The 26,417-nt window shown below is 46.6% G+C and overlaps 2 protein-coding genes across 2 annotated transcripts in view; both read right to left on the bottom strand.

Annotated features, from left to right (window-relative positions):
- Positions 1-421, bottom strand: part of LOC147009479 (uncharacterized) — a 67,254-nt gene extending 66,833 nt beyond the window's left edge. The window contains exon 1 of the mRNA XM_085861849.1: positions 330-421. The gene's annotated coding sequence lies outside the window, so the exon portion shown is untranslated. The remainder of the gene's footprint in view (positions 1-329) is intronic.
- Positions 422-8,268: 7,847 nt separating this feature from the next.
- The window catches only part of LOC147009478 (uncharacterized), a 39,422-nt gene continuing 21,273 nt past the window's right edge, over positions 8,269-26,417 (bottom strand). Inside the window, 3 exon segments of the mRNA XM_085861813.1 lie at positions 8,269-9,387; positions 9,390-11,422; positions 19,904-20,014. Of these exon segments, the coding sequence (XP_085717939.1) occupies positions 9,367-9,387; positions 9,390-11,422; positions 19,904-20,014 (2,165 nt within the window). The 3' untranslated portion in view covers positions 8,269-9,366.

The following is a 26,417-nucleotide window of genomic DNA, read 5'->3' as shown; positions in this document are numbered from 1 at the left end:
ACCCTGTGGGTGACATTGGTTTTTATTTTAGGGTTAGTCAGCATATTGACCCTACTACTTGGTTTCCCTCAGATTACCTGTTTTACATTTACTCACCTTCAAAGCCCGAGAATAGATCGCGGTTCAGATTCTTCATGAAGGGGTTAAATTGATGACGTCATCACAAAACACCGTCCTTCAGCGTCTCCCATTTCTCAAACAATGAACCTTCTTCGTTCGTTCCAAGTAGTATATAATAAAATATATATTTAACAAACATGCTATAATCTGTACCACGAGCTTAAATCCTCACAGAGATGTTTAAAAACAGAAATGTGTAAAACACTTACCCGACTCAGTCCTCACAACTCGCTTTGGAAAATGTTTCCTTCGCCGTGGGTATCCCAGGGACACGGAACCACGCTTGATCCACGGACGAATCTTCTTCTTCTCTTTCCTATTACATATTACATTTCTCGAATCCCTCTCGTTATTTTTCTCACCCTCACTAACGTGAATTACCAGAGCATTACTTCCAGCTTAGAATCCGTATAAAAATCATTCCATGCAAAAATATCCAACGCTGAAAAAAACAATGGCAAAAAGAAGATTCGACAAGCTAAGCTGGAAGATGCACCCCCGGAGGTATTTGGAGAGTTCAACACAATGAACTGGACAGTTTTCAGTTTCAGACCGGAAGGATTATGTCTATTCACGTTGTACGCGCCATTGTGTCGCCACCGCACGGCCCCTTTTCTCCGCACACGCCGCCATCTTGCTCGGCCCAGTGCATGATTGACCACGTGTCAGTCCCACCAGAGCCGTCTTAACACATGGGCACGTTGGACAGTTGCTCAGGGTTCCATTATATTTGGGTATAGAGCGCACTACCACTAAATTATATAAAATAAAGGCTATTTATAATAATAATAATCATAATCGTGGAACTGCTGCACAACGTCAATTCAAACTCCATGTCAATATTCATCGTCATGGAAAGGTGCTGTCTGTTCGTGCTATCAAGTTATGGGTTCAGAAGTTTGAGAAGACCGGTTCAACCTTAAAAGAGAAACCGCTGGGAACACCCAAATCAGTGAGAGCGGAAACAAAACATTGAGCATGTAAATGGAGTCCGTTTTGAGAAATCCACATCGCTCCAGACGAAAGCATGCATCAGCCTGAAGAATTTCTCAAACAGCTTGGTCATATCTGAAGGACAAAGTTGTTGTGCAGCAGAATGAGCCCACACGAAGGATCTGGATGATCCTGAGTTTCAAACCCAACTCGGCTGTTAAATTAATACCAGGTGGGGTTGAGTCTGCCTGTCATCCTTCCGAGGTCGGCAAAATGAGTGCCAGCTTGCTGGTATACTGTGTCGGAGTGGTGACCCGTCCAGGATCGTGCCCAATAGCCAAGGAGACTGCTGAGGCAGCACCAACGCTCGGCACAGAGTATGGTCCCTGAAGTAAAAGCGAGAGAAGAACCTTCAGAGTGTAGGCTTTATTCCATTTGATTGAAGTCGCTTCTACGGGCACACCAGGGTATACAGGTTCAGCTAGGAGTACATAAGCAGTAAGGTATACATGTGCAATTAATCATCGCAGAATAAATCAGCATAAGCACGGAGTTCGATATACTCTCAATTCTCACCATTTAACGAGCACCAAGTGAATCGCCGCAGTAAATGACAATGCCCCCAGGGACAATCACCCCGTCCGCGCGGAGACTTCGCCTTATATGCGGGACGCACGACATGTGATCACGCGTCACGTCCTTCAATTCACCACATTCTCCCCGTCTTTAAAATGTAACTAGGGGCCCATCTTACGCGCCATGATTACTTCAGCACTACAGGAGTATACATTTCAAGCAACGCGAACTATTTGATCTACAGAAGCATACATGCCATGCAGTGAGGATTATTTTGAGTTGCAGGAGCATGGGAATGAGCATCGATATATGATATAATGAGCATATAGGAGCGTGAGCATCGAGGATGCCGATAATCCCCTCTACAGGTCGAGTCGGCGAGGGGGTTTTATCCGCCGACCTCTCCGGGAGTAAATGGCAGTTTCACTTGAGGGAGGCTTCCGATCCTCTTGGTGAGCCTCGATTTGTGCCGGGGATGTCTCCTCGATCGCTCTCGGGTGGTACGCGGCAGCCCCGTCGCCCGGTGGAGTTCCTGGGGGGGGGAACACCTGGGGAGGGAATGTCAGAGGGAGGAGTGCCAGAAGGTGGTGTACCTGTGGGAGGAATACCTGAGGGAGCCAAATGGCGAACCGACACGGTGGTCTCCCTGCCATCCGGGAGCCTGACATGAGCATACTCTGGATTTGTATCAATGAGCTCGACCCCCTCCACCAAGGGTTCATACTTGCTATGTCGTACCGGGCGTTTCATGAACACTGTTCCGGGATGGGTTAGCCAGTTGGGCACCGTTTGGCCGTCAACGTATCGTCGCTGGTGAGTAAACATTAGTTCGTGAGGAGTTGCATTGGTGGACGTGCAGAGCAAAGAGCGTATGGAATTCAGAGCGTCGGGAAGGGTAACCTCCCATTGCCCGGGGCTCAGTCCTCTTGATTTCAGCGCCAGAGTTACGGCTTTCCAAATAACTCCGTTATACCGTTCCACCTGTCCGTTACCCTGTGGGTTGTAACCCGTCGTTCGACTAGTTGCTATGCCGAGCTCCAGTAGGAATTGTTTTAGCCCGGCCGACATGAAACACGGCCCTCTGTCTGAATGTATGTACGAAGGTTTCCCAAACATAGCGAAGAGGTCAGAGAGACATTTCACGACAGTGCCCGAGGTCATATCCGAGCACGGAAATGCGAAGGGGAACCTTGAATATTCATCAACAACGGTGAATATGTATCTGTTGTCTGTCTCGGTCGGCAGGGGCCCTTTGAAGTCGATGTTTAGTCTCTCAAAGGGAGAAGTGGCCTTGATCAATCTGCCAGATGCCGCGCCATAGAATCTAGGTTTTAGTTCAGCACAAACAGGGCATGAAGCATTCATTTGTTTAATATCTTCAATAGAATAGGGAAAATTTTGTCTGCGCACGAAATGTGCCATTCTGGTTACCCCTGGGTGGCAGAGAGACACGTGTAGGTCTTGCAAAGCCTGACTAATTGTCACCGAACAGTGGACCCGAGAGAAGGTATCTGCAGCAGGGTTTTCCTTCCCGGGCCGGTAAACAATGTCGTAACTATAGCAAGCTAGGTCTATCCGCCATCTCACAATCTTTTCATTCTTAATTTTCCCGTTATTTTTCCCATCAAACATGAATGCAACGGATCGCTGGTCCGTGACGAGCGTGAAGCGGTTTCCTAGTAAATAGTGCCTCCATTTTCGTAGCGCTTCGATGATCGCGTACGCCTCCTTCTCTATCGCTGAGTGTCTCTGCTCGCTTCCAGAGAGAGTTCTCGAGAAGAACGCGACTGGCCGCCCAGACTGATTCAGCGTCGCAGCTATCGCGTGATCAGAGGCATGCGTTTCCACCACGAAGGGTACCGAGCTGTCGATCGATAATACCACAGAATTACTGATATCATCTTTGAGGCTGTGGAAAGCTTTTACAACAGCGGCATCTGGTGGGAAGTTCTTGCAATGCACTAGGGGATGTATTTTTTCGGAGTATTGGGAGATCCATCTGGCATAGTAAGCGAACATGCCTATCACCCGGCGCATTGTCTGCAGGTCCTGAGGTGGGAGTAGCTCACGAAGCGGGCGCAAACGTTCAGGATCGGGTCTAATCATGCCGTCGGCTATTGTGTAGCCGAGAAGGTCAATTGTCCTTGCCGAGAATACGCATTTCTCGTAATTGAGGGTCAGATTATATTTTCTAGCAATGCTCAAGAATCTGTCCAGATTCATATCATGTTCCCCCCGATCCCTACCGCACACCGTGACATTGTTCACGTAAACGAAAGTGTCTTTGAGGTTTTCATCTGAGATGATGTCGTCCATAACTCGTTGGAAGCAAGCTACCCCATTCGTGACACCGAACGGAATCCTCCTGAATTGGAAGAGGCGTCTGCCTGCCTGGAACGCGGTGTAAGGTTTGTCTTCCTCTCGGATGGGAATTTGATGATAGGCGCTTCGCAAATCGATGGTGCTGAATATTTTATAATTGGCCACGCGTTCGACCATCTTGTCTATGCGCGGCAACGGATAGGCATCGAGTTGGGTGAAGCGATTGACCGTCTGAGAGTAATCGACAACCATTCGTTTCTTATGGTTCTGGCTGCTAGTCACCAACACCTGCGCGCGCCATGACAAATCGCTCGGTTCTATAATTCCTTCTTCCAGTAATCGCTTGGTCTCTGAAGTGATGAAGTTCATATCAGCAGTGGTATATCGCCGCGATTTGATCGCTATCGGTTTACAGTCCGGCGACAAGTTAGCAAACAGCAGGGGGGACGTTACCTCTGCGGTGGTCAGAGCATTTAAGATTAGGCGAGGTTTGCTTCCTCCAAAGGGTATTTCGACGCTCGTGTGCTGCTTGAGGACATTATGACCCAGAATTATGTCTGCGCATAAATCATGAAGCACCAGCACCCTTACATCCCGATGCGTGTACCCTTTTACGTCCAATTCCACATTGCAGTACCCTCGTACGCGGGACTGTAGAGATGTGGCGGCCATGCATACCGTATTGTCTGTCGGGTGGATCTTCCATTTCCTGCCCTTCACTAGCGAGCTGTTGACGAAACTCTCAGAGCTCCCAGTATCAATCAGAGCCTCAACCATATGCCCGTTAATTCGTACGTTGATGATAGCCTTAGATAGATTCCCGGGTGAGGCTGCAGTTAGTTTCTTTTGTGAGTAGAGGGCCGCAGAAGTGGGTTTATTTCTCCTCTGAGTAGCTTTACATACCCTGGCATAATGCCCTGTCTTGTCACAATTCATGCATGTGGCATCTCTGGCAGGGCATTGGTGGCGGAGGTGTCTTTTGTACCCACAAAAGAAGCATTTACCAACCGATGTAGTTGCTGAAGAGTTTGACGAGGTCTGGGTATCCGATTCCTCGAGTTTTCCTCCGTCCTCTGTGTCTGGGGTGCCCTGTGGGGTTCCTTGAGTTTCACCCATAGCAGCGTTCATTAGCAGCATCGGTGTCCCAAATGACTCAGATTGCTGCTGAGCCGTATCCATCGCTCGAGCCTGGTCGGCTACCCTTTCAAGAGTGGGTTGTGCTTTCTCCAGTAAGCGTTGCCGTATGTGGGCTGATCTGAGTCCTTGAATGAACGCTTCTCTGGTCGCTTCATCTCGGTGTTCCTCGGCGGTTACGGCCCGAAAACTGCCGTCTTTTCCCAACTGCTTTAGAGCTTGCAGGAACTGATTGATGGTCTCCCCGGCTGCTTGCTTGCGTGTGTTGAGAAGATGTCGTATGTATACCTCGTTCTTGCGCTTCACGTAGAGCGCCCGCAGCTCGTTGATCGCTGCATCGTAAGTGTCACACTCCGAGAAGAGCCGGTATACGTTGGGGGAGACATGATTCACAAGGGCGGCCAGTTTGTCGGCTCCCTCTTCGATGATGGTCAGATAGTGTGAGAAGGAACGGAACCAATGCAACCATTTCATTTCCGAGTCAGTCGCATTCGGGTCAGCGTCGAACCTCTCTGGTTTGTAGATCTTGTCCATCGTTGGTCGAGAGAGCCGAGAAAACCAAATGGAATAAATTGAAGTAAAAGCGAGAGAAGAACCTTCAGAGTGTAGGCTTTATTCCATTTGATTGAAGCCGCTTCTATGGGCACACCAGGGTATACAGGTTCAGCTAGGAGTACATAAGCAGTAAGGTATACATGTGCAATTAATCATCGCAGAATAAATCAGCATAAGCACGGAGTTCGATATACTCTCAATTCTCACCATTTAACGAGCACCAAGTGAATCGCCGCAGTAAATGACAATGCCCCCAGGGACAATCACCCCGTCCGCGCGGAGACTTCGCCTTATATGCGGGACGCACGACATGTGATCACGCGTCACGTCCTTCAATTCACCACAGTCCCAATGGATGGATGGACATGAGTGTTAAAAATAACCATATTTCTGGTTCACCCTGTACATATATATATATATATATATATATATATATATATATATATATATATATATATATATATATATATATATATATATATATATATCCTTGTCGAACAGACTTTATTTCTTTCCAGTTGGACAATTCCTTGAGCAGAAATTAAGCATACCAATATGAAGTTCACTTTATATATCTATACTAATAAAAGGCAATGTGTATGTGTGTGTCTCCTTCATAACTACAAAACCATAAAACCGAGCAGTCTGAAACTTTTCTTGCACACTAAGAAAAACTCCAAGGAAGTGCAAGAGTGAAAATTGGGTGCTTGGGTTAATTAAAACACCCCTTTTGAAGATAATTAACGGCCTTATTTAATTATATCCTTCATCAGGCGATCCTCGGCCACCTCGCTGTCTGGGGTCTTAAGGCGTTTCCTGAGTAACCCCACTGGGGTCTGAGGCTGCCATGTTTTTTGGCCTGCTCAACCATGCCTTGACTTGGAACAGGCTGCAAGAATTTCTTCATGATAAAAATGTTTTTTTCACTTTCCTCACTCATATTATCCAATGCCTGTTCATTATCATCATAATATAATGGGCGTAAGCCTGGAACTTCGAACACACTTTTCTCCGAACATATTCTGTTCATACTTCTGAAATATTCACATTTTGTGTTCCATGTATTTACGCAGATTACAGCGGATTCAAAAAAATCGAATATAGATAGAATTTTCAAAGAGGGAATCGATGACATCACAATCAGCAACGTTTGGCGGCAAACCGAGTCCGAGACGACGTCCTTTACTTAACTAAGTCCATGAGTTCAGGACATTTGTTCAACTCAGCATTTTCGACTTTTATCCTACCATGTTGTTAATCTGTTGATGGAGGTAATGTAGAAACGATGAATATGTCAAGTCGTTCGTGTTACTCATCCGGCACAATGTGTCAAGGCCAACAATCTAAAGCGACCGGTCTCAAACGCTACCATGGGCACCCAGACACGCCACCAATATGAACTGAGCTGTTGAATGCGGTGCAAAACATGTAAAGAAACTACCGTAACCGAGTATCGTGATCCGTCCTGTCCCCCATACCCGTCGCAGAGGGGTATCTGCTAGTAACGACGAATTGCTGGATATATTGCAATGCTTACAAACGGTGGCATCCGTGGCTTTATATAATTTGTGAATATGAATCACCGAGAGAATCTCTTAAACTAAGCATTATTACAAAAGGTAAGCTCCAGATTTGAAAGTATCAGCAGTTCTGACTCCAATAAAAGTTTTGATTTGTTCAATTTGGACATTGCACGGGCATTTACGGGTGCATAGTTGGATCGACAGCAATTGGTAATCGCTTGCCAAGCCAAGCGTTCCATTTGAGTGCTTAAGCCACTTACCGAGCTGTACAATTCCCGATGTCCCGATCATGTCCCGATCGGGATATACAGTTGACAGTTACTCCAAGGTGGAGGTATGTATACAGCACACACGGATTGCCATATTAATGTTTTCTAAATTTCCGAGCCAAATTTTTTCCCACCCGTCACACGCAGCTGTTTATAAAGAATAATGTTTGTGAACATCTCCCTGAAATGTCTATATAAAATGCAACATTGTTTTTCGGTGAAAGCTACTCAAGGTTTCTGGGTTGTACACAGTACGTACTGCAGTCGGTAATGTGTAGCCAAACTGCAGCCAAGCATGTGTGGTGTGGTGTGGTGTGGTGTGGTGTGGTGTGGTGTGGTGTGGTGTGGTGTGGTGTGGTGTGGTGTGTTGTGTTGTATTGTGTTGTGGTGTGTTGTGTTGTGGTGTGGTGTGTTGTGGTGTTGTGGGGTGTTGTGGTGTGTTGTGTTGTGTTGTGTTGTGTTGTGTTGTGTTGTGTTGTGTTGTGTGTGTGTGTGGTGTGTGGTGTTCAGAAAGCATAATATTGTAATAGATTCGGACGAGTGGTGGGATTCACACCCCACTCTTGACAGCCAAATGTTGAAGATTCGGTGTCACTTAACAGCACCGCAATCTCCGGGGTTATAACGCCGGATAGCTCGGCACAGGCCTCGGGTCACGTGCCTCGGATCACAATACCAACGTACACCTGGGCCATACCAGTGGGAAAATAGACCCCGGCTACAGACTGGATTTGTCAGAGACCGAGCGAAGTCTGCCAGTCCGTAGCCCGTTTGGTTTTAAATACTAATCGAACAATTATTCCTCAGCACGGCAAGAATAAACTCAAGGCGGCAACTTTCATATGAATCAGCCAGATTTATTGGGGACACATCGGGGAACACGACACAAGCAAAACATTCATGAACGTTATAATTAATCTATAACTCGCTCTTAAATAGGGAGCTACGGATTATGGGTTTCGAAGGGAACCCCAGCGAGATAAACCTTAGACAACATGGAGACAAGACACAGACAGCATGCAGACAAGACACAAAGTACTTGGTGATGCCTCATGGACGAGAGGAAAAGTGTCAAAGGCACGAATGCGGCTCGTGACAAGCCAATGTCAACGGATTTGAGCACCCAGCTCGAGCATGCAGCGTGGAAAAATGGTGATCGTACTCCTTCTCCCGGCACCGCTTGCGCACCAGCGTCAACGCGTTCAGCCCCCGTAAAGCCCCTGTCACACCTTGACGATCTAGCCAGCGTATGCAACGTATCAAAATTGATCTAAAACGCTGGTGTACGCTGAACTATTGATGTTTTTTTCAGTTTTGGGCGTACAATAGTGTATTCATAACGAGTTGGACGTATGCATAACGTATTAGTAACGTACACAGAATGTTTCGATAACTTATAGATAACTTATACCAACGAATGCTAGCGTGTTGTCGGCGTTCACAACTTATGCCCAAAAATAGTCTAACTTATGCATAGCGCGACAGCGTATCGCCGACGATCACGTGGCGTAGCCTATTAAAAGGCTGCCGCTCGACGATTCAAGCCGCTGTCACACCTTGACGTTTTAGCCAGCATATGTCGACGTATGAAAAGTTTGGCGAATATGCTGGCACACGTCGAATACGTTTTGGGTAAGTTTTGTATACGTCATGGGTAATCCGTAAGGACGGATTTGGAAGAAATTTGGTGGAGAGGTTGGGTATGTGATAATTTAGTGGACATTTATGTTAATGTCCAGATGCAGATCCACCATATCATTCGGATAAAAAAACGTAAACTGTTCAGCCCAGAGGAAGTATGTGCTTCACCGAGTGCTATTCTCGTTATTTTATGTTTTCAAGTTAGATGATTAATTAAACAGCTTTTCACATGTTGTCCATGATGAATTGTCAAAATGCCTTTTGAGGTGGCATGAGTTAATTAATGATTCTCCTCAAACTGTGCATTTATTTATAATCCGTGTTCTCCATCATGAATTCCCATATGCCTTTTAAGGTTGGATGACTGACTAAAAGATTTTCCACAAATTGAGCATTTGTACGGGCGTTCGCCATTGTGAATTCTCATGTGTATTTTAAGATGACACGGTTGATTGAAAGATTTTCCACAACTTGAGCATTTGTACGGGAACTCTCCGCTGTGAATCATCATGTGATGTCTAAGGCTCGATGATACACTGAAATATTTTTCACAAACTGTGCATTTATATGGGCGTTCTCCACTGTGACCTCTCATGTGTGTTTTAAAGCTATATGACCGATTGAATGATTTTCCACAATTTGTGCATTTATAGGGGCATTCGCCATTGTGAATTGCCATGTGCCTTTTAAGGGTGCATGGCCGAGTAAAAGATTTTCCACAAACTGTGCATTTGTATGGGCGTTCACCATTGTGAATTCTCATGTGTGATTTATGGGTGGACGGATGATTAAAAGATTTTCCACAAACTGTGCATTTGTATGGGCGCTCACCATTGTGAATTGTCATGTGCGTTTTAAGGGTGGATAATCGTTTAAAAGATTTTCCACAATTTGTGCATTCGTATGGGCGTTCACCATTGTGAATTCTCATGTGTGTTCTTAGGGTGGATGATCGATTGAAAGATTTTCCACAATTTGTGCATTTATATGGGCGTTCTTCATTGTGAATTATCACGTGTTTTTTAAGGGTGGATGACTGAATGAAGGATTTTCCACAACTTGTGCATTTGTATGGGCACTCACCAGTGTGTATTCTCACATGTGATTTAAGGGTGCACGGCTGATTGAAAGATTTTCCACAATTTGTGCATTCGTACGGGCGTTCCCCATTGTGAATTGCCATGTGCCTTTTTAAGGTGGATGACCGATTAAAAGATTTTCCACAAACTTTGCATTTATATGGGCATTCTCCATTGTGAATTCTCACATGTGATTTAAGGGTGATTGGCTGATTAAAGGATTTCCCACAAACTGTGCATTTGTATGGGCGTTCACCATTATGAATTTTGAAGTGTCTTTTTAAGGTGGATGACCGAATGAAGGACTTTCCACAATTTGTGCATTTGTATGAGTGGTCACCATTGTGAATTGCCATGTGCATTTTATGGGCAAATGAATGTTTGAAAGATTTTCCACAGTTTGTGCATTCGTATGGGCGTTCTCCACTGTGAACTCTGAGGTGTCTTTTTAAGGTGGATGAACGAATAAAGGATTTTCCACAACTTGAGCATTTAAATGGGCGTTCACCATTGTGAATTCTCATGTGTTCCTTAAAGCTGGATGAATGAATGAAGGATTTTCCACAATTTGTGCATTTGAACGGGCGCTCTCCATTGTGTACTCTTACATGTGATTTAAGGTGAGATAACTGATTGAAGGATTTTCCACAATTTGTGCATTTATGTGGACGTTCACCATTGTGTAATCCCATATGTGATTTTAGGTGAGATGACTGAATGAAAGATTTTTCACAACTTGAGCATTTAAATGGGCGTTCGCCATTGTGAATTCTCATGTGTATCTTAAAGCTGGATGAATGAATGAAGGATTTTCCACAATTTCTGCAATTAAATGGGTGTTCTCCATTGTGTATTCTTTCATGTGATTTAAGGTTAGATGACTGATTGAAGGATTTTCCACAATTTGTGCATTTGTACGGGCGTTCTCCACTGTGAATTATCACGTGTTCTTTAAGTCTCGATGACAGAGTAAAAGATTTTTCACAAACTTTGCATTTATATGGGCGTTCTCCATTGTGAATTCTCATGTGTATTTTAAGGCTGTATGACCATTTGAACGATTTTCCACAATTTGTGTATTTGCATGGGTGTTTCTCTTTCTTTTCTTTAAGAGCCTTGTGAAAATTATGTGGTGCAAACATTTCGTCATTTATTTTGTCTTGCTTGTAAAAAGTATTTTTGTTTGTTTCAGTTGGTGAATCCTGTGGGCATGTGTCTGCACCGTTCATCAAGGTAGGTGCAGTCTCACTTGTAGATTCAGTGGATTTTCCTGTAAATACAACATCACATTACCTGTGAAAAAAATCAGATTCTGTTCAATTCTCAAAACATTATTCTGACAAACATACCAAAGGCTAACACGTACGTATGTATTTATTTGTTTCACTGCACAAACGTAAAAATTAACCACCACAATAGGACCTAACATTCAAACTCGTCCTCGACATTTCAACATCCTCACTTAAATTTTGGAATGAAAAAAAAGCTTAAGATGAACAGAGAGGGAGACTCCAACGAGTTTGTTTGGTTACTTTGTGATTTTTCTCTCCCTCTTAAACCTCGTCCTGAATACTCTTAATATTTTATTACCTAATCTTACCACCTGGGGTCTTTTTGGACCCCAACACAGAAACCATTCAATTTCAATTAATATTCCAGTTTCACATCAATGACTAAATATGGTGTTTGTTGATAAATTCAACAAAGATAAGAAAAATAAAAATAAATATAAAATCTAAAATTAACCAACGAACTGGGGACATTTCTGACCTCAACTCAGAATCACTAAATTTCACTCAATCCACTGTAGCTTCACATCAATGATGAAACATAATTATTTTGATTGGATGATGTTTTAGTGAAAAAGTAAACAAATATAAGCATAAAAACAATTGGAGGACTTGCTCGACACATATCAAATGAAGTAATCATACATGCAAAAAATTGAACAAAACCAACTGGGGTCTTTTTGGACGCCAGAAAGGATATTTTGTAACTGTGCAGCAAGGAGGCATCTTAAAATCATATATATTGTTAGGGTTGTGGAAATTCGCATAGCACCATAAAGAGTCCTCAGGTGAGATATATCGGTAAGTTCATGTGTAGTTAGCCCAAACCCGTTGTATAGAGTGAATATGTGTGATTCATCTGGGCTGCGATGCTTTGAGTTAGCCATTTTTCTTTCTCTATTGTTATTTTGGACCATTAACCCACCAACAACGCAAACAGCCACTACCTTTACCTTCACAACTCTATCCCGCAAACATCGCTTCACCGCCATTCCCAAACGACGCCCGCCAACCACCAAACCACCACAGCAAATCCCCCACCACCTTCGCCTATCTCCTTCTACAACCATCGACCACACCACCAGTCAACACCAAACGTCATGCTGTCCAGGGCCCGTTCGGTAATTGATGCCGAACGCATCGAGCCGCGAGCGCGAATGGCGGCCTTTCCAAGGGAGAAATTCGGATCAAAAAGGCTTCACGCTCCCTTTTTCTCCGTCCAATGGGCGAGCGTCGGGCAGTATGGCCCCGCCTCCAAGCGCGATGAATGTGAATTCCTTTCAGGAAGGAATTCAAATCAAAAGAGGTTCACGCCCCTTTTTTCCGCACAAATGGCTGAACAGAGGATGGCGTGGCCCCGCCTCCAATCGCGTTTTGATCCTGAAATTTGCATATAGGCTCCTCCTCCGGTCTATAAAGACGCGAGCAAAAGGCGACTCAAAAAGTTGCAGGTGGCTGGTCGGGGCGAGTGAAGAGTTCGAGTTTGAGTCGAGTGAATACGGCGGTCGGCATCGAGGTTGCGGTGTGGGGGTCACTCGTCTCGTCGTTGGTGCCATCTCGTCGTGGGATCCAAGCCAGCCAGCCAGCCATTCCCCTCTCCCTGAGCATCAGCAATTCCCCCCCCCATCCGTGCTGAGATAGTGCCGGGGGGCCCCGTTCCTCCCCCACCCTAAACGTGGTGCCAACCAAACTGCTTGCACGGAGCACGCTGGCGAGGGCTCGCCGACCACGCCAGGGGCACGGAGTCGGGGCGCAGCGGCGCGGACATTGCGGCTTGCCCGCCATCGCGTCATGAGGACGCGGATAAGACCTTCTCGGTGTCGTGGATCTGGCCGCTCCTCCAGGTTCCACGCACATTTGGTCCACGGACCTGTCTGCCTCCTTGCCTGTGAGGGCGGCTTTCTTTCCTTTGCTTTTTGGAATGAATGATGTGGCGCCGAGTCCCGACAAGTAGAACTGTATGTGTTGTGAATAATTGCCCTTTTATTCGGTCGTATTGCTTTTGTCTTGACTGTTATTTGTTGAAATTTGTCTTGACTGTAATATACGTGCCTTCCGTGTTTCCGTAATGCTTCGTCTCCTTCCTTTTATTGAATCTCCATCTTGCATCATGTAAGGGATTGATAGTGGGTTTAAAACGCCCGGTAAATAATCTGAACCATCGAGGTTGACGATAACTCCGCTCGGTTATCTCTGCAGCACAGAATGAGCCGCTTAAGCGGTTCGTGTCCGGAATCGACCTGTGGCATGGCACAACTCCTCGGTACGCTACTCGCGCAAGTACTTAGGTAAATCGACCATTCGGCGATCGGACCCTATTTCGCGCTGGTAGAATGCGGACTGAGTTGTGGTGAGGTTAAACCCCCACCCGTGACTGGCTCCGGGCGGTAGTTCCCGGAGGGTCACCACTGAATTGTCCGTTCCGGTGGGCGAGGCGGCTACTTTTGGCTACACGCGGTCGTTCGCATGCCGGATGGGCCAGAATTCGCAACAATATTGATTACTGGCACATGTAGGTAAACAAAGTAATAAAAAAATGAAATACATTGTTACACTAATGTAGAAATAAAACATCAAAATGTATGCCGGGAGTCCAAAAAGAAAGATCCCTGCTGGTAGGACGAGGGTTAAACATGCAGAGTTGCTGATTATGGACCAAAACTAGCAGCGTTAGCAAAGGGAAATTTCAGGCTATCTTGCAATGAAATTTCACCATAATATAAAGCATTCAAGTTAGTCAGTGCAATACATAAAGGGTACGTGTTAGTCATTAATGCATAAATCCAAGACACCATCACTCGCTCCGAATATATTTCTGCTTGTTTTTGCTCGGAAAGCTGGCTCTGACTGACAGTCTGATAGCTGGGATATTCCTTGGAAGAAAACAATGTTAAAGATTTATTCTGTATCGAGGAAATAGCACCCATCACTTTGCTGATAGATACATTAAAATGGGGGGGGAGGGGGGAGAAAAAGAGGGGTAAGAGAGACATAGAGGGGGGAGAGTGAGGACGGGTGTGGGAGCGAGGAGGATGGGGAAGGGAAGACAGTGTGAGGTGAGAGGAAGGGAAGGCAGACGTGCGTTGGAGCATTAATTACGATTCACGCTGTCTCATCAAAATGATTCTGCATTGAATAACGGTGAAGGTGGAAACAAAATAACGTCTGAAATCCTTTTTCTACTGGGCATACTTATAAATACCTCCCGGAGACAAACACCACCCAGACAAACACCGCCCTGACAAGTCTGGAGACAAACACAGCTCGGACAAGTCCGGAGACAAAACCCGCCAGATGCATCTGGAGCCAAGCCGTCCAGAGACAAACACTGCCCAGACACATCCGGAGACAAACTCCTGTCTGGGCATAATACCATCTGGACATGTCTGGAGACAAACACCGCCCAGACACATCCGGAGACAAACTTCCGTCTGGACATAAACATCGACTGGACACGTCCAGAGACAAACACCGTCCGGAAACAAACAGAAACAGCCTAGACAGGTCCGGAGACAAACAATGCCTGGACACAAACTCCATCCAGAGACAAACACCACCCAGACATAAACACAGCCTGGACGTGTCAGGAGACAAATGCCACCTGGAGATAAATCACCATCCACACATAATCACCACCCAGACACGTCCAGCGACAGAGAGAGACAGAGACAGGGAGTGATGGAGAGAAGCATAGAGGGGGGGGTGGGGTGGGGAGGAGGGGAATTAGCAGAAAGAAAATGCTTTGCATTATGTTATGCTTTACGAACAACACACACAAACTTGGCCGATATTGGTAATTTTTAGAGAATCGGCAGGTTGAAGTCAGTGCGATTACTGACTGCAGTATGTACTGTATACAACCCAAAAACCTTGAATAGCTTTCACCGAAAAACAACGTTGCATTTAAATAGACATTTCAAGGAGATGTACATAAACATTAATCTTTATAAACAGCTGCGTGTGAAGGATGGAAAAAAAATTGGTTGGGTAATCAAGAAAATACGTTGATATAGAAAAGGGCTCAGAAATCGGGTGGTATCAAATATATTTTGCTTTGAAACTCACAAAGAAAAACAAATAACCTTTATGAAGCACACCCGGTAACCAAATGTTTCAGAAACAATCACGAGGACAAAGGAAAACCTGATAAAAATTCCATAAGATATGTGATCAAACTTGGCCATAATGGTGCCTGTAACAGGCATGCAATGCACACACTCACGGAGGGTCCTTACAGATTCAAATCCACCCACATGTACCACCTCCGTGTGTGATGTAGACATACCTGCCGACTGTACATCCAGAAAAGACACACATCACAGGGACACGTCAAAACACATGGGGCGTGGTTATTATGCTGGGAGCCTGGTTATTATGCTGGGGGCGTAGTTAATAGCGGAGGGGCATGGTTACAGGGATGAGTGACCATGGTAACATTGGTGGCCTCGGGGACAAAATGGAACAAACTTGCTGGAATAATGGACGTGTGCACGAATGCACGGAGAACGCAAGGGATGAGTCGCCAATGCGAGTGGGTGCTCCATTCCAAGAGACGTGTCATGTGATCGAGGTTGTTGTCTCATGTGCGGCAAAGTCCTGAAAATTGTTCATCGATTGGGAGACGGGGAATGCTTGTACGCCCTCATCCTCGCTACATAATTCACGAGTGCAAAATATGATGCCGAGATATGGTCTAGCAGGTTCTATCACACCCGTGGAGGCTTTTTCAGCATGCAGCACGAGTGACATGTACGATCCCGAGACCTATGTGAGCGACTCGTTGCATCACTGCGGAGAGTCTGGGAAACGAGATAATGATAAAACATCAAACTCCAAACGAGATAATGGATTCGTCATCAGTCCACGTGATCTCATCCACACAGCCACGCTGATCATTTCGTGTGAGCAGCGCCACATGGTTGCCTCCACCCTCTGCTCCTTTCAATCTTTCCTTTAATACCCCATCAGTCCATTCCCCCCTCTGCCTTTCTCAATCCACCAATAAACCTCTTCAAAAAAAAAACCTCAATCCAACAACCCTTCCTTCACCCGATCGGTCCGTTCCAGCAATCCCCCTGCCCCCCGCATTTCTCAATCCACCAATAGTCCCCTTCACCAAACTTCAATTCAACACCTTTACCACACCGGTCTGATCCAACAACCCCCCTCTGCCTTTCTCAATCCACCAATAATCCCCTTCACCAAACCTAACTTCAACAATCCCTCCTTCACCCTATCAGTCTTACCTTCAACCACACAGCCAGTCGGTCGTACCGTGGTCTGCCTAAGGTCATTAAACCTTCGGACTGATCGGATTACCTTCACCGCATCTGACTTTGTCCCTTCATGCAGTTTACACATTTGTGGCAGAAAACATGGCACTTAATGCATTAGTGGTGAAACACAGCGCTCCTCACATGCATGTGCGTGGCACGAAGTGCAACACTTTTCTCATTCGTAATAAACTTTGGCAGATCTCACATGCATGAAACTGTGCACTGCAGACTGAATTTTTGTGCGTACGGGAGGGAGCGGGGGCCCTCTTTGCTGCCTTGGTTGCGTGGAGGGGAGGCTGTCTCAGAGATGGCAGATTTTCCACAAACTGGATCATGGACATGCCCCCATCGGATGCACCCCTATGAGACAGATGCTCGCATGAGAGAGATGAAAAAAGTGATATCCTGTGAGGAGGAAGAAGACAGGAGTGTACGGGGAGAGTCGCCTTAAAACTTGTGCTGTGAGCAGTGCTGTATGAAAAGCCCAGAACGTGGCTTGGTTCATGTGGAGAGTATGACATGGAACTTAAGCAGCTTGAGTGAATGGAATGCACCAGAAACAGCGTTCCTGTGAACCTTGCTCTGGAGGAAACGGAGTTGCTTGCCGTTGGCACACCGGTGACGCCAGAGATCTGCCAACTTGTTCCAGATGCATCAGAAATGCAGCTGCACATCCCATTGCCACTCCACCACCAATATTCCCCATCTTTTCCCTTCCAGACTTGTACATTTGGACTGGCACAACCCCATTGAGCTGTGTGAGGTGAGGGAAGGATTTGACCACACACTCCGTACTTTTCTTTTCTTCTCAGTTCTTCTTGTCTTATTCTTCTCCCCGGATTGAATGATGGTCATGTGTCTTTTGTGCAAATACAATTTTATAAGAATACATGTTTGGGTTTAAAAAAAGAAAAAGATAAAAAAAAGTCGGGCCCTAAGGGGGTGTACGGGGTTGCCCCCCAAATTGGTGTTTGCTTTCTTCTCAGAAACTACACACATTTCTGATGAAGATTGACCCCAACTTCCATCACTTGTGATGTACCAAAGCTTGGTCACACCATTAAAATCATCAGGGTCTCAGAGGGTCTCTGGGGGGGGGGGTTGCCCCCCAAAAGAGGTACTTGCTTTCTTTTCAGAAACTACACACACAATTCTGATGTAACTTCACCACAACGTTCATCACCAGTGATGTACCAAAGTTTATTCAGGACATATAATAAGAAAATTCAGGGTCTAAGGGGGTGCAAGGGAGCTTCCCAAATATGTATTTGCTTTCTTCTCCAAAACTACACACACAATTTTGATAAAACTTGACCACAACCTTCATAACCTGTGATGTCCCAAAGTTTGCTCATGCCATTAAAAAAATATTTAAAAATCGAGGTCTAAGAGGGTTTGTGTGTGTGTGTGTGTGTGTGTGTGTGGGGGGGGCGTTGCCCCCCAAAATAGATATTTTCTTTCTTCTCAAAAACTACACACACAATTCTGATGAAAGTTGACTCCAATCTTCAAAACCCGTGATGTACCAAAGATTGTTCACAGCATTAAAAAGAAGTTGGGGTCTAATAGGGTGTACGGGAGGATTGCTCCCAAAAATATGTATTTGCTTTCTTCTCTGAAACTACACAGACATATTCAATGTAACTTGACTACAACCACAACCTTCATCACCCATGATGTACCAAAACTTGTTCACACCATTAAAAACATCGGTGTCTCAGGGGGTTTATTATATATATATATATATATATATATATATATATATATATATATATATATATATATATATATATATATATATATATATATATATATATATATATATATATATATATATATATATATATATACATATATGAAAGCCTGGTGTTGGCGCAGTGGTTTGGGCAGCGGCTTGGGATCCAAAAGGTCCTGAGTTCAAGCCCCGTTGGGCCACTGAATTAATACACCAGGGGGTTGACTCAGCCTGTCATCCTTCCGAGGTTGGCGAAATGAGTACCAGTATACTGGGGCTGGTGTATACCCTGGTTAAAATAGGTGTACCATATCCCTGTGTCGTAAGAGGCGACCAGGGTTGCGTCAGGAAGGGCATCCGGCGTAAAACATGTGCCAAATCACGATGCGGATCATACGGATGATCTGCTGTGGCGACCCCTAATGGGAGCAGCCGAAAGAAGAAGAAATATATATATATAGAAATATATATATATATAGAAATATATATATATATATATATATATATATATATATATATATATATATATATATATATATATATATATATATATATATATATATATATATATATATAACCGGGCGTAGTGGCGTGCGCCTGTAATCCGGCTACTCAGAGGCTTGGATTTGCGGATCGCTTGAGGATGGGAGCTCTGCACTGGGCCGCGTTGTGAGAGGGTGTAGGGCAGCCCCGAATCATGGCGAAACCCAATCCTTATCCCAGTGTCGTAAGAGGCGACCAGGGTTGCGTCAGGAAGGGCATTCGGCGTAAAACCTATGCCAAATCAGTATGCGGATCATCTGCTGTGGCGACCCCTAACGGGAGCAGCCGAAAGACGAACAACATATATATATATATATATATATATATATATATATATATATATATATATATATATATATATATATATATATATATATATATATACATATATACACACACATACAACACACACACACAAACACAAATATACATAGAGTGGGCTCCTCAGGCCAAAAATGGTTGACTTGCACTCTAAAGCGATTCTCCACCATTTCATGCCATTCACTTCCTTCCCCACCCACAATATTATCTCCACCCATCAACCACACCCTGTTATTGTCACATTACTGTTTCCTTCCTTCCTGTCTGTCCTATTTTCCTGTTCCTTCCACCAGCCAATATCATACACAAAACATGTAAAATAAATCAATAAAAAGGGTGCAATTCTTTAATTCAATTCATTTAATGACAGAACAAATTGAGATTAACAGGGTGTACAACCAGGTACATTATTGTTGACTCAAATCTTTCACCTAATGATGGAAGAGATGAGGGATGTTTGAGAAAATGATGTACCTTCATGGTTATTTCTTGAAGCAATGAAATCAAAATGTAGGGTTTTTTTCCTTAACACCAGAGTTAAGCATCACACCACGTCCAAAGCAAAATGTATCGGCATTGACACAAACCTTCAAGGGGATGGCGTTCAAAGAAGGAAGCTTCAGAATCATTAGGCTTTTGTAGATCCAGGTTGGTACCAATGTCGTGCTCAGTTTTCACTTCCACTTTCACAAATAAATCTGGAAAAAGTAACTTTTATTAAACGCAGTCAGTCTTGAATCACTTTCAGAGCTGGTCTCATACCCTTAAAATAGCTAAATAAATATTGCATTGAAATCAGTGATTTGAGATCTTCTTTGAGAAGAGAAAATAAAACATTTCCCCACAGGAATAACATCGTGCCAAAGCCTTCCGATATGAAGGCATTGTGTTCTGCACAAACTGCCTCAAAGTTATGAGATGCTTCCTGCCCAATCACAACTTCAGTCAGAATTTCACCACCACACAGGCTGACAGGATGGCTTTGAGTTACACACACTCACTTCTACGCTGTCTCGCCTGGGTTTTAATTCCGACCCAGCTATAAACTGTCATCCCAGAATCGCCATTGCACAACAATGAGTAAAGCTACGGGTTTCACAGGCAGGGTGATCCATCAATGTGTGCGCCCTCCTTCAGATGGACATGAAACGGGAGAATAGTCGGCGAGCTGTCGCCGTCACCAAGGCCAAATTCTAAATTCCTTCCCTAACCAACTGTGCCAGAAGCCAATGATGCTACATGCAGCCTTGTGCTGCATTCAAAGGAAGAAGAGGAAAACCACTACCCAAAATCACAACCAACAAAAAAGACAAGGTAAGAAAAATATTTTTTCCCCAACCTGTATTATTTCTCAAATTATATACAATTCCGACACAACATGTGATGAATTTTTTGGTTTTTTTTGGTCTCGAAAGTCAATCCTCATGGAACAACTATTGGGGATGCCTCTTCGCGGTGGTTGTACCGCCCAATGCTAGTCGGGGGCCAAATCTTCCCCAATCTTCCTTGCCGCACAGGTTCGTCAGGACAGCTCAGTCAGGGTCAGAGTCCCAATCAGTCCCCATAGACCGGACCACTCCCTCTTGTCTCTGTTTCTTCTCTCCCTCTAACTCTGTCATGGCCCTGGCTTCATGAAGGTGGGGTATACCACCCGGGATGTGGTGGATCTCTAGGTCACTCTTGGAAGTGCTGCAGGCCTGTTCGAGAGAACTGTCCGGGGTAGTAAACAACAACAACAACAATCCAAATGGAAAACTAAATGACAGAGTGTGGCAGGTCAACAGATTGACAATGAATAGACCAGCAGGTTAATTTCACCAATGCTGCAGGCCAAGAACCAAGTGTTGAATTTTGAAGTTCCGCCAGAGAACAAAGTTCCTCCTACGCTATCACTGACGATTCGCCAATAAGTGATTGAACCAGTCTGGCAGCTGATGTGAGCTTGTCACAGAGTTTTCATACTTGTGCCACCTCAAAATTCCTGCAACTGTGGAAGAACTCACATCGAGCCACAGCAAAGCCACAACGCCACACAAAAAATACTCCCCTCTCACCTTTCTCCCACAACTCTCCACACTCACCCTTCTCCCTCCATTCACCCCACTCAATCCCCCTTTTCAAAGTTGCCCCCCCATCACATCCACAAAGCTGTCTCCTTCCCCTGCCCTCTCTCCTCCATCTCCTCACTCTACCTCCTCAAATACTCAACTGCCTTCTGCCCCCTCTCTTTTTACTCCCCACTGTACCTCAACCCAGAACCAAAGAGCCTTTTCTCCTCCTCATCCAGCCACCTCTCCCAGCTCTTCTGCAATCCCCCACACTCTTTCAACAACTCTCCTTACCCCCCCTCCTCCCTTGTCCGACCATCCCCCTCCCCTTCCCTGCACCCAAAGCCTCCTACCCTCCCTCTTCATTAACAGTGTGGCCTCAAAATATCTGGGGCCGTCGCTCAAACCTGACAGGTCTTTCCACACAGGTTGCCACTGACAAACCAGACATAATATGCCTCACAGAAACTTTCCTCCCGGAAGACATCTTTGGCTCCCTCGTATCTCTCGCTGGTTACTCTCCCTTCCTGTATGACAGACCTGAGCCTCGTCCTGCTGAGGAGTTGCTCGCTTCATCAAAGACTCAATTCCTCACCCTCCATGCACTGCCCTCATTCCCCCACACCCCCCCAGGAATACATTTGGCTACGGCTTCCCCTCCACTCCCACCTCATGTTTAAATGTGTGCTGCACCATCCACCAAACAGCGATGACTCCATTTTCACCTCACTATCCGAAAACATGGAGCAACTTTTATCCTCTCATCCGAACTCTCTCTTCCTCATATGTGGTGACTTCAATCATCACCATGCCAGTTAGCTGGGTGTGGGTACCTCTCTCACCTGCAGTGGCACTTCAGCAAAAGGCTTCTGTGACTCATTGGGACTGACACAATCGGTCAACTTCCCGACACAGATCTCAACCAATGGTACTCCATCTCTACTGGATCTGATTTGACAAATTTCCCTGAAAATATCTGCTGTTCTTCCTCCGCTCCAATCGGTTCTTCAGACCATGTGCTTGTCAAAGTGGACATCTCTCTGGTTGTTATCAGAGAACCACCTCAGTGCCGTCGAGTCTGGCATTTCACTCAGGCTGACTGGCAGGGTCTCCAAACAGCCATCAAACTTCTAGACTTGTCTCCCATCGCTACTTTCTCCAACATCAACTCATCCTGGAATTTTGTCAAAGAAACTTACTCTCTCTCATGCACTGATTTATCGCCTCTCGTCTTCTCTTGTCCTACGTTTCCTCCCGCCCATGGTTCACTGACGCTTGTGGTGAGGCAGTTGTCCTGAAACAACTTGTGTTTGCCTCGTGGAAAGCAAACTCAACTGAGGATAATCTCAGTTCCTTCAATAAAAAATGGAACAAGTGTGTGTCTACCCTCACGAGAGCCAGAAAACATCATCTTTCTAATCTATAGTCAGAGCTCTCAAACCTCTCTCACTCCTCCAAATCCTGGTGGTGTCTAATCAAATCTGTTTCTGCTGTGTTCTCCCTCCATCGCCTCCCTTACCTCAAATGGCCGCACTGCTGATACCGCACGTGAAAAGGCTGAATGCTTAAATTCGGTCTTTGCATCTAAATCTTGTATCCGAAACCCATTGCTTTCTGCACCCACCTTACCCTGTCACACCCAACTGTCCCTGGACTCTGCGTCCTTTTCTTCTGGCAAAGTGGAGAGCTTGCTGTCAAACCTCGACCCAGATTCTGCAACCGGTCCAGACGGCATCAGCCCACATGTCCTAAAAACCTGCTCCTCTGCTCTTGCTCACCCTCTCTCTGTTCTATTCACCTTCTCATTTCTGCTTGGAAATCAGCAAACATTACCGCCCTGCATAAAAACGGTGCAAAAACAGATCCCTGCAACTACAGACCAATCAGCCTTCTCCCAATCATCAGCAAGGTGATGGAATCCATCATCGCTTCAGACATTAAATTATTCCTCTTCTCCAATGGCTTGATTTCCGATCATCAATTTGGTTTCAGACCAGGTCACTCTACCCTGGATTTGCTGATTCTGCTCTCCCAGCAAGGGATGGAGGTACTCAATGCCAGACATGAAATCAGAGCCATGTCCTTAGACATATCACGTGCTTTTGACACAGTCTGGCACCCTGCCCTGATCACCAAACTCTCTTCCTATGGTATCCAAGGCCATCTGCAATTATGGATCGCAACCTTATTCTCCTGTCGCAGTCAACGTGTGGCCCTAAATGGAGTTCTCTCATCACCTCTTCCTGTCCGGGCTGTTAGGCAGTGTTCTGTCAAGTCAAGGCAGTGTTCTGGGCCCTGTTCTTTTTCTGGTTTTCATCAATAATCTCTCTGACTCTCTGGAAAATCCTCTTTATCAATTTGCTGATGACTCCACCCTCTGTCGTACCATCTGTCATCCCTCAGACCGGCAAGCAGCAGCTTTTTCTCTCTCTGCAGATCTGGGTAAAATCACAAACTGGTCCAACATGTGGAACATGTCTTTCAATCCTGACAAATCTCACACTCTCACGATGTCTCTCTGAAAGGACCGTCCAGACCCCCCTCCCCTCCCCTATCTTCTGTTTCAACAATCCTCTGGAAGAAATCCTTTCATTCAAGCTTCTGGGTCTCACTATCTGCCATGATCGCTCTTGGGCAAGCCACATTTTCAACCTGGCCTCCAAAGCCAGTCGCCGACTGAGAATCCTCCATCATGCAAAGTCCATCCTTGGCCCACCTGAGCTCCTGACCACATACAAAGCTTTTGTCTGCAGCCTCATGGAGTACTGCTCTCACCTCTGGGCTGGTGCTCCTACCTCTTACCTTTCTCGGCTTCATGTTGTGGAAACCAAGGCATTTAGGATCATTGGTATCTCCCGTGATGAGGCTGAGTCTTTGGGCCTCTCACTCTCTCACCGCAGGCAGGTCGGTGGTCTTTCTGTCTTCTACTGTCTTCTCTCCGGTCTTGCCCCCCTGCTCTTTCTGCAATATGTCTTTATCCGCTTTCTTTCCTTTCCGCAATATCTTTGCAATATCTTTCTGCAGGGCGCTCAAGGTACGCCAGCAGCCCCCTTCTGGTAAAACTACCAAAATCACAAATCGCTACACACCTTCACTCTTTCATTCCTGTTTTTCCCCAATCCAAAAAATTCAAAACCTCGATCTATTCTGCCCCCACTTATCCACCCCAAACCCACCTCCTTCAAATTCCCTGCTTTCCTTCCTGAAAGTCCCTGTTATGTCTGTGGTGTAGTCTGCGGGCCTACGGGGAGGGGCATGATGATGATGCATGATGGGCGTGATGATTGGAGGAGTGGTCGTGGTGGTTATCGTATCTGCAAGGGATATAGGGTGTGCGCGCAGTCTGAGGCGTCGTAGTAATACTGGAGTCGCCCGGCTCGTGAGTGTGCCGAATACGGAATAAAGGGGAGCCGCCTGGCAGAGTACGCCCGCGCTCGCACTGGTACAACACAGCCCGGCTCGACTGTCCTTCCGCTCGTGTCTGCCTGCTAAGCATCTCCTATTTCAGTACAGTACAGTTGGCGAACGAGGATCTTCGGATCGGCGTGTGTAAGGGCGGCAAATGACCCGTGCGGTTCCAAGCTACGGAGCCAAAGGTCTCGCCAGCGCGAACATGGCAGAGGGTCGGTGCACGGCAAATGTACGCGTGCCCGCCTTCGGCGGAATCGACTTCGGCCACGTCGAGTGGGCAACGTTCGTTCGTTTGGTTCATTTTCCTGTTCGTTTTGTCGAGGACACGCGTTTCGGCTCGAACGCGGCGTGGGACGTCGCGCAAGCTCTGGAGAATGTCCGAGGTCTCGATGGTCGGGGCACAGCAGATGGTCTAGGGGTCATCGCGATGGGCCAGGCACGCACGGCCATGCGCACGGTCTGCGGCGCGGGTCGTGGGCGAGCGTGGCAATGCAATCACTCGGACGGCGGTCTGAGCTCTCGAGGTCGTCTACGGTGTGTGGGCAGAGGGTCATCGCCCATTGTTACGGTCATAGATGGCAGTGTGCGAGGCGATCCTTCCGTCCCGGGTCGAAACCTGCTTGCAATTGATCCGGAGATGACAAGATCAGTCGCAGGGGGGGGGGGGAAGTGAGCGAGGCACGGATCGGGTGTCGAATTGAGTCCACTCGTGCTGGCCGCGCATCGCATTCGGCTGTGCCGTGCGAATTCACGACAGAGGAGCGTCCGGCACGGTTCAGAGATCGTTTTATTTCTGGTCTGCGAGCAGCCATCCTACAGTTGACCGACATCACATTCGACTCGGCGGTCGCGACTGCTTCATCTGTCGAGCAGACACTCACGGATGTCCGCGCCATTGCTGGCCAGGACGTAATGAGTAGCTCCAGCTGGAGCATGGCGGCTAATCCCGAGGGCCACGCGGTGACCGCGCAAGTGCCGCAGGTCGCGCAGCCCGGAGTCCGCGCGATGGCACAAGTGCCGCAGGGTGCTCGCTCGCCTAGCGGTGCGGGACGAGGGCGCGCACCGCAGCACGGTCGCACCGGGAGCGAAGGGGCACTGCAGCACGGTCGCACCGGGAGCGAAGGGGCACCGCAGCAGGACCCCAGTGACCTGGAGATCAGCCTGCAGCCGGGGCATGACGATGCCGGCGAGCCGGAGCAGGAGCCGGACCCGGCGAGCCGGACCCTTTTGGGTCGGAACGGGTTCCGGTTCGTACCTCCAGATGTGCCAGTGCTCTCTTCGAGACCTTCGTCGAGTACCGAGGGCGAGGCTCTGGCGGCGGGGGCCGCGTCGATGCAGCGGGAGCGACCGTTCGTTGCTGCCTGCGGCGGTGATGTGCGCTCCAGGAGCGGCGAGAGCCGTATCAGCTCTCGCGATGAGTTCCCGCGTTTCGTTCGCGATGAGTTCCCCCGCTTCGGCAGGGTTCGTGAGGCAATGCGCGTCAGTGTTGTTCAGGCAGCTTCAACAGGTGGCGGTGAGCCCGTGGCGTTAAAGGGAGTCGCGAGTCGCAACATCAAGTCGACAACCAAGAAACGGACTCGTGATGTGGGTTGTGGGTTGTTGTTCAGGGCATATATGTTTTTCCTTGCTCTAGTGATGCAGT

Source organism: Eptatretus burgeri, chromosome 17 (genome assembly GCF_056783735.1).
Source record: "Eptatretus burgeri isolate ZD-2024b chromosome 17, Ebu_testis_v1, whole genome shotgun sequence".
Taxonomy (NCBI): Eukaryota; Metazoa; Chordata; class Myxini; order Myxiniformes; family Myxinidae; genus Eptatretus; species Eptatretus burgeri.
Note: the sequence above shows the minus strand (reverse complement) of the source record. Positions and strands in the feature narration are given on the sequence as shown.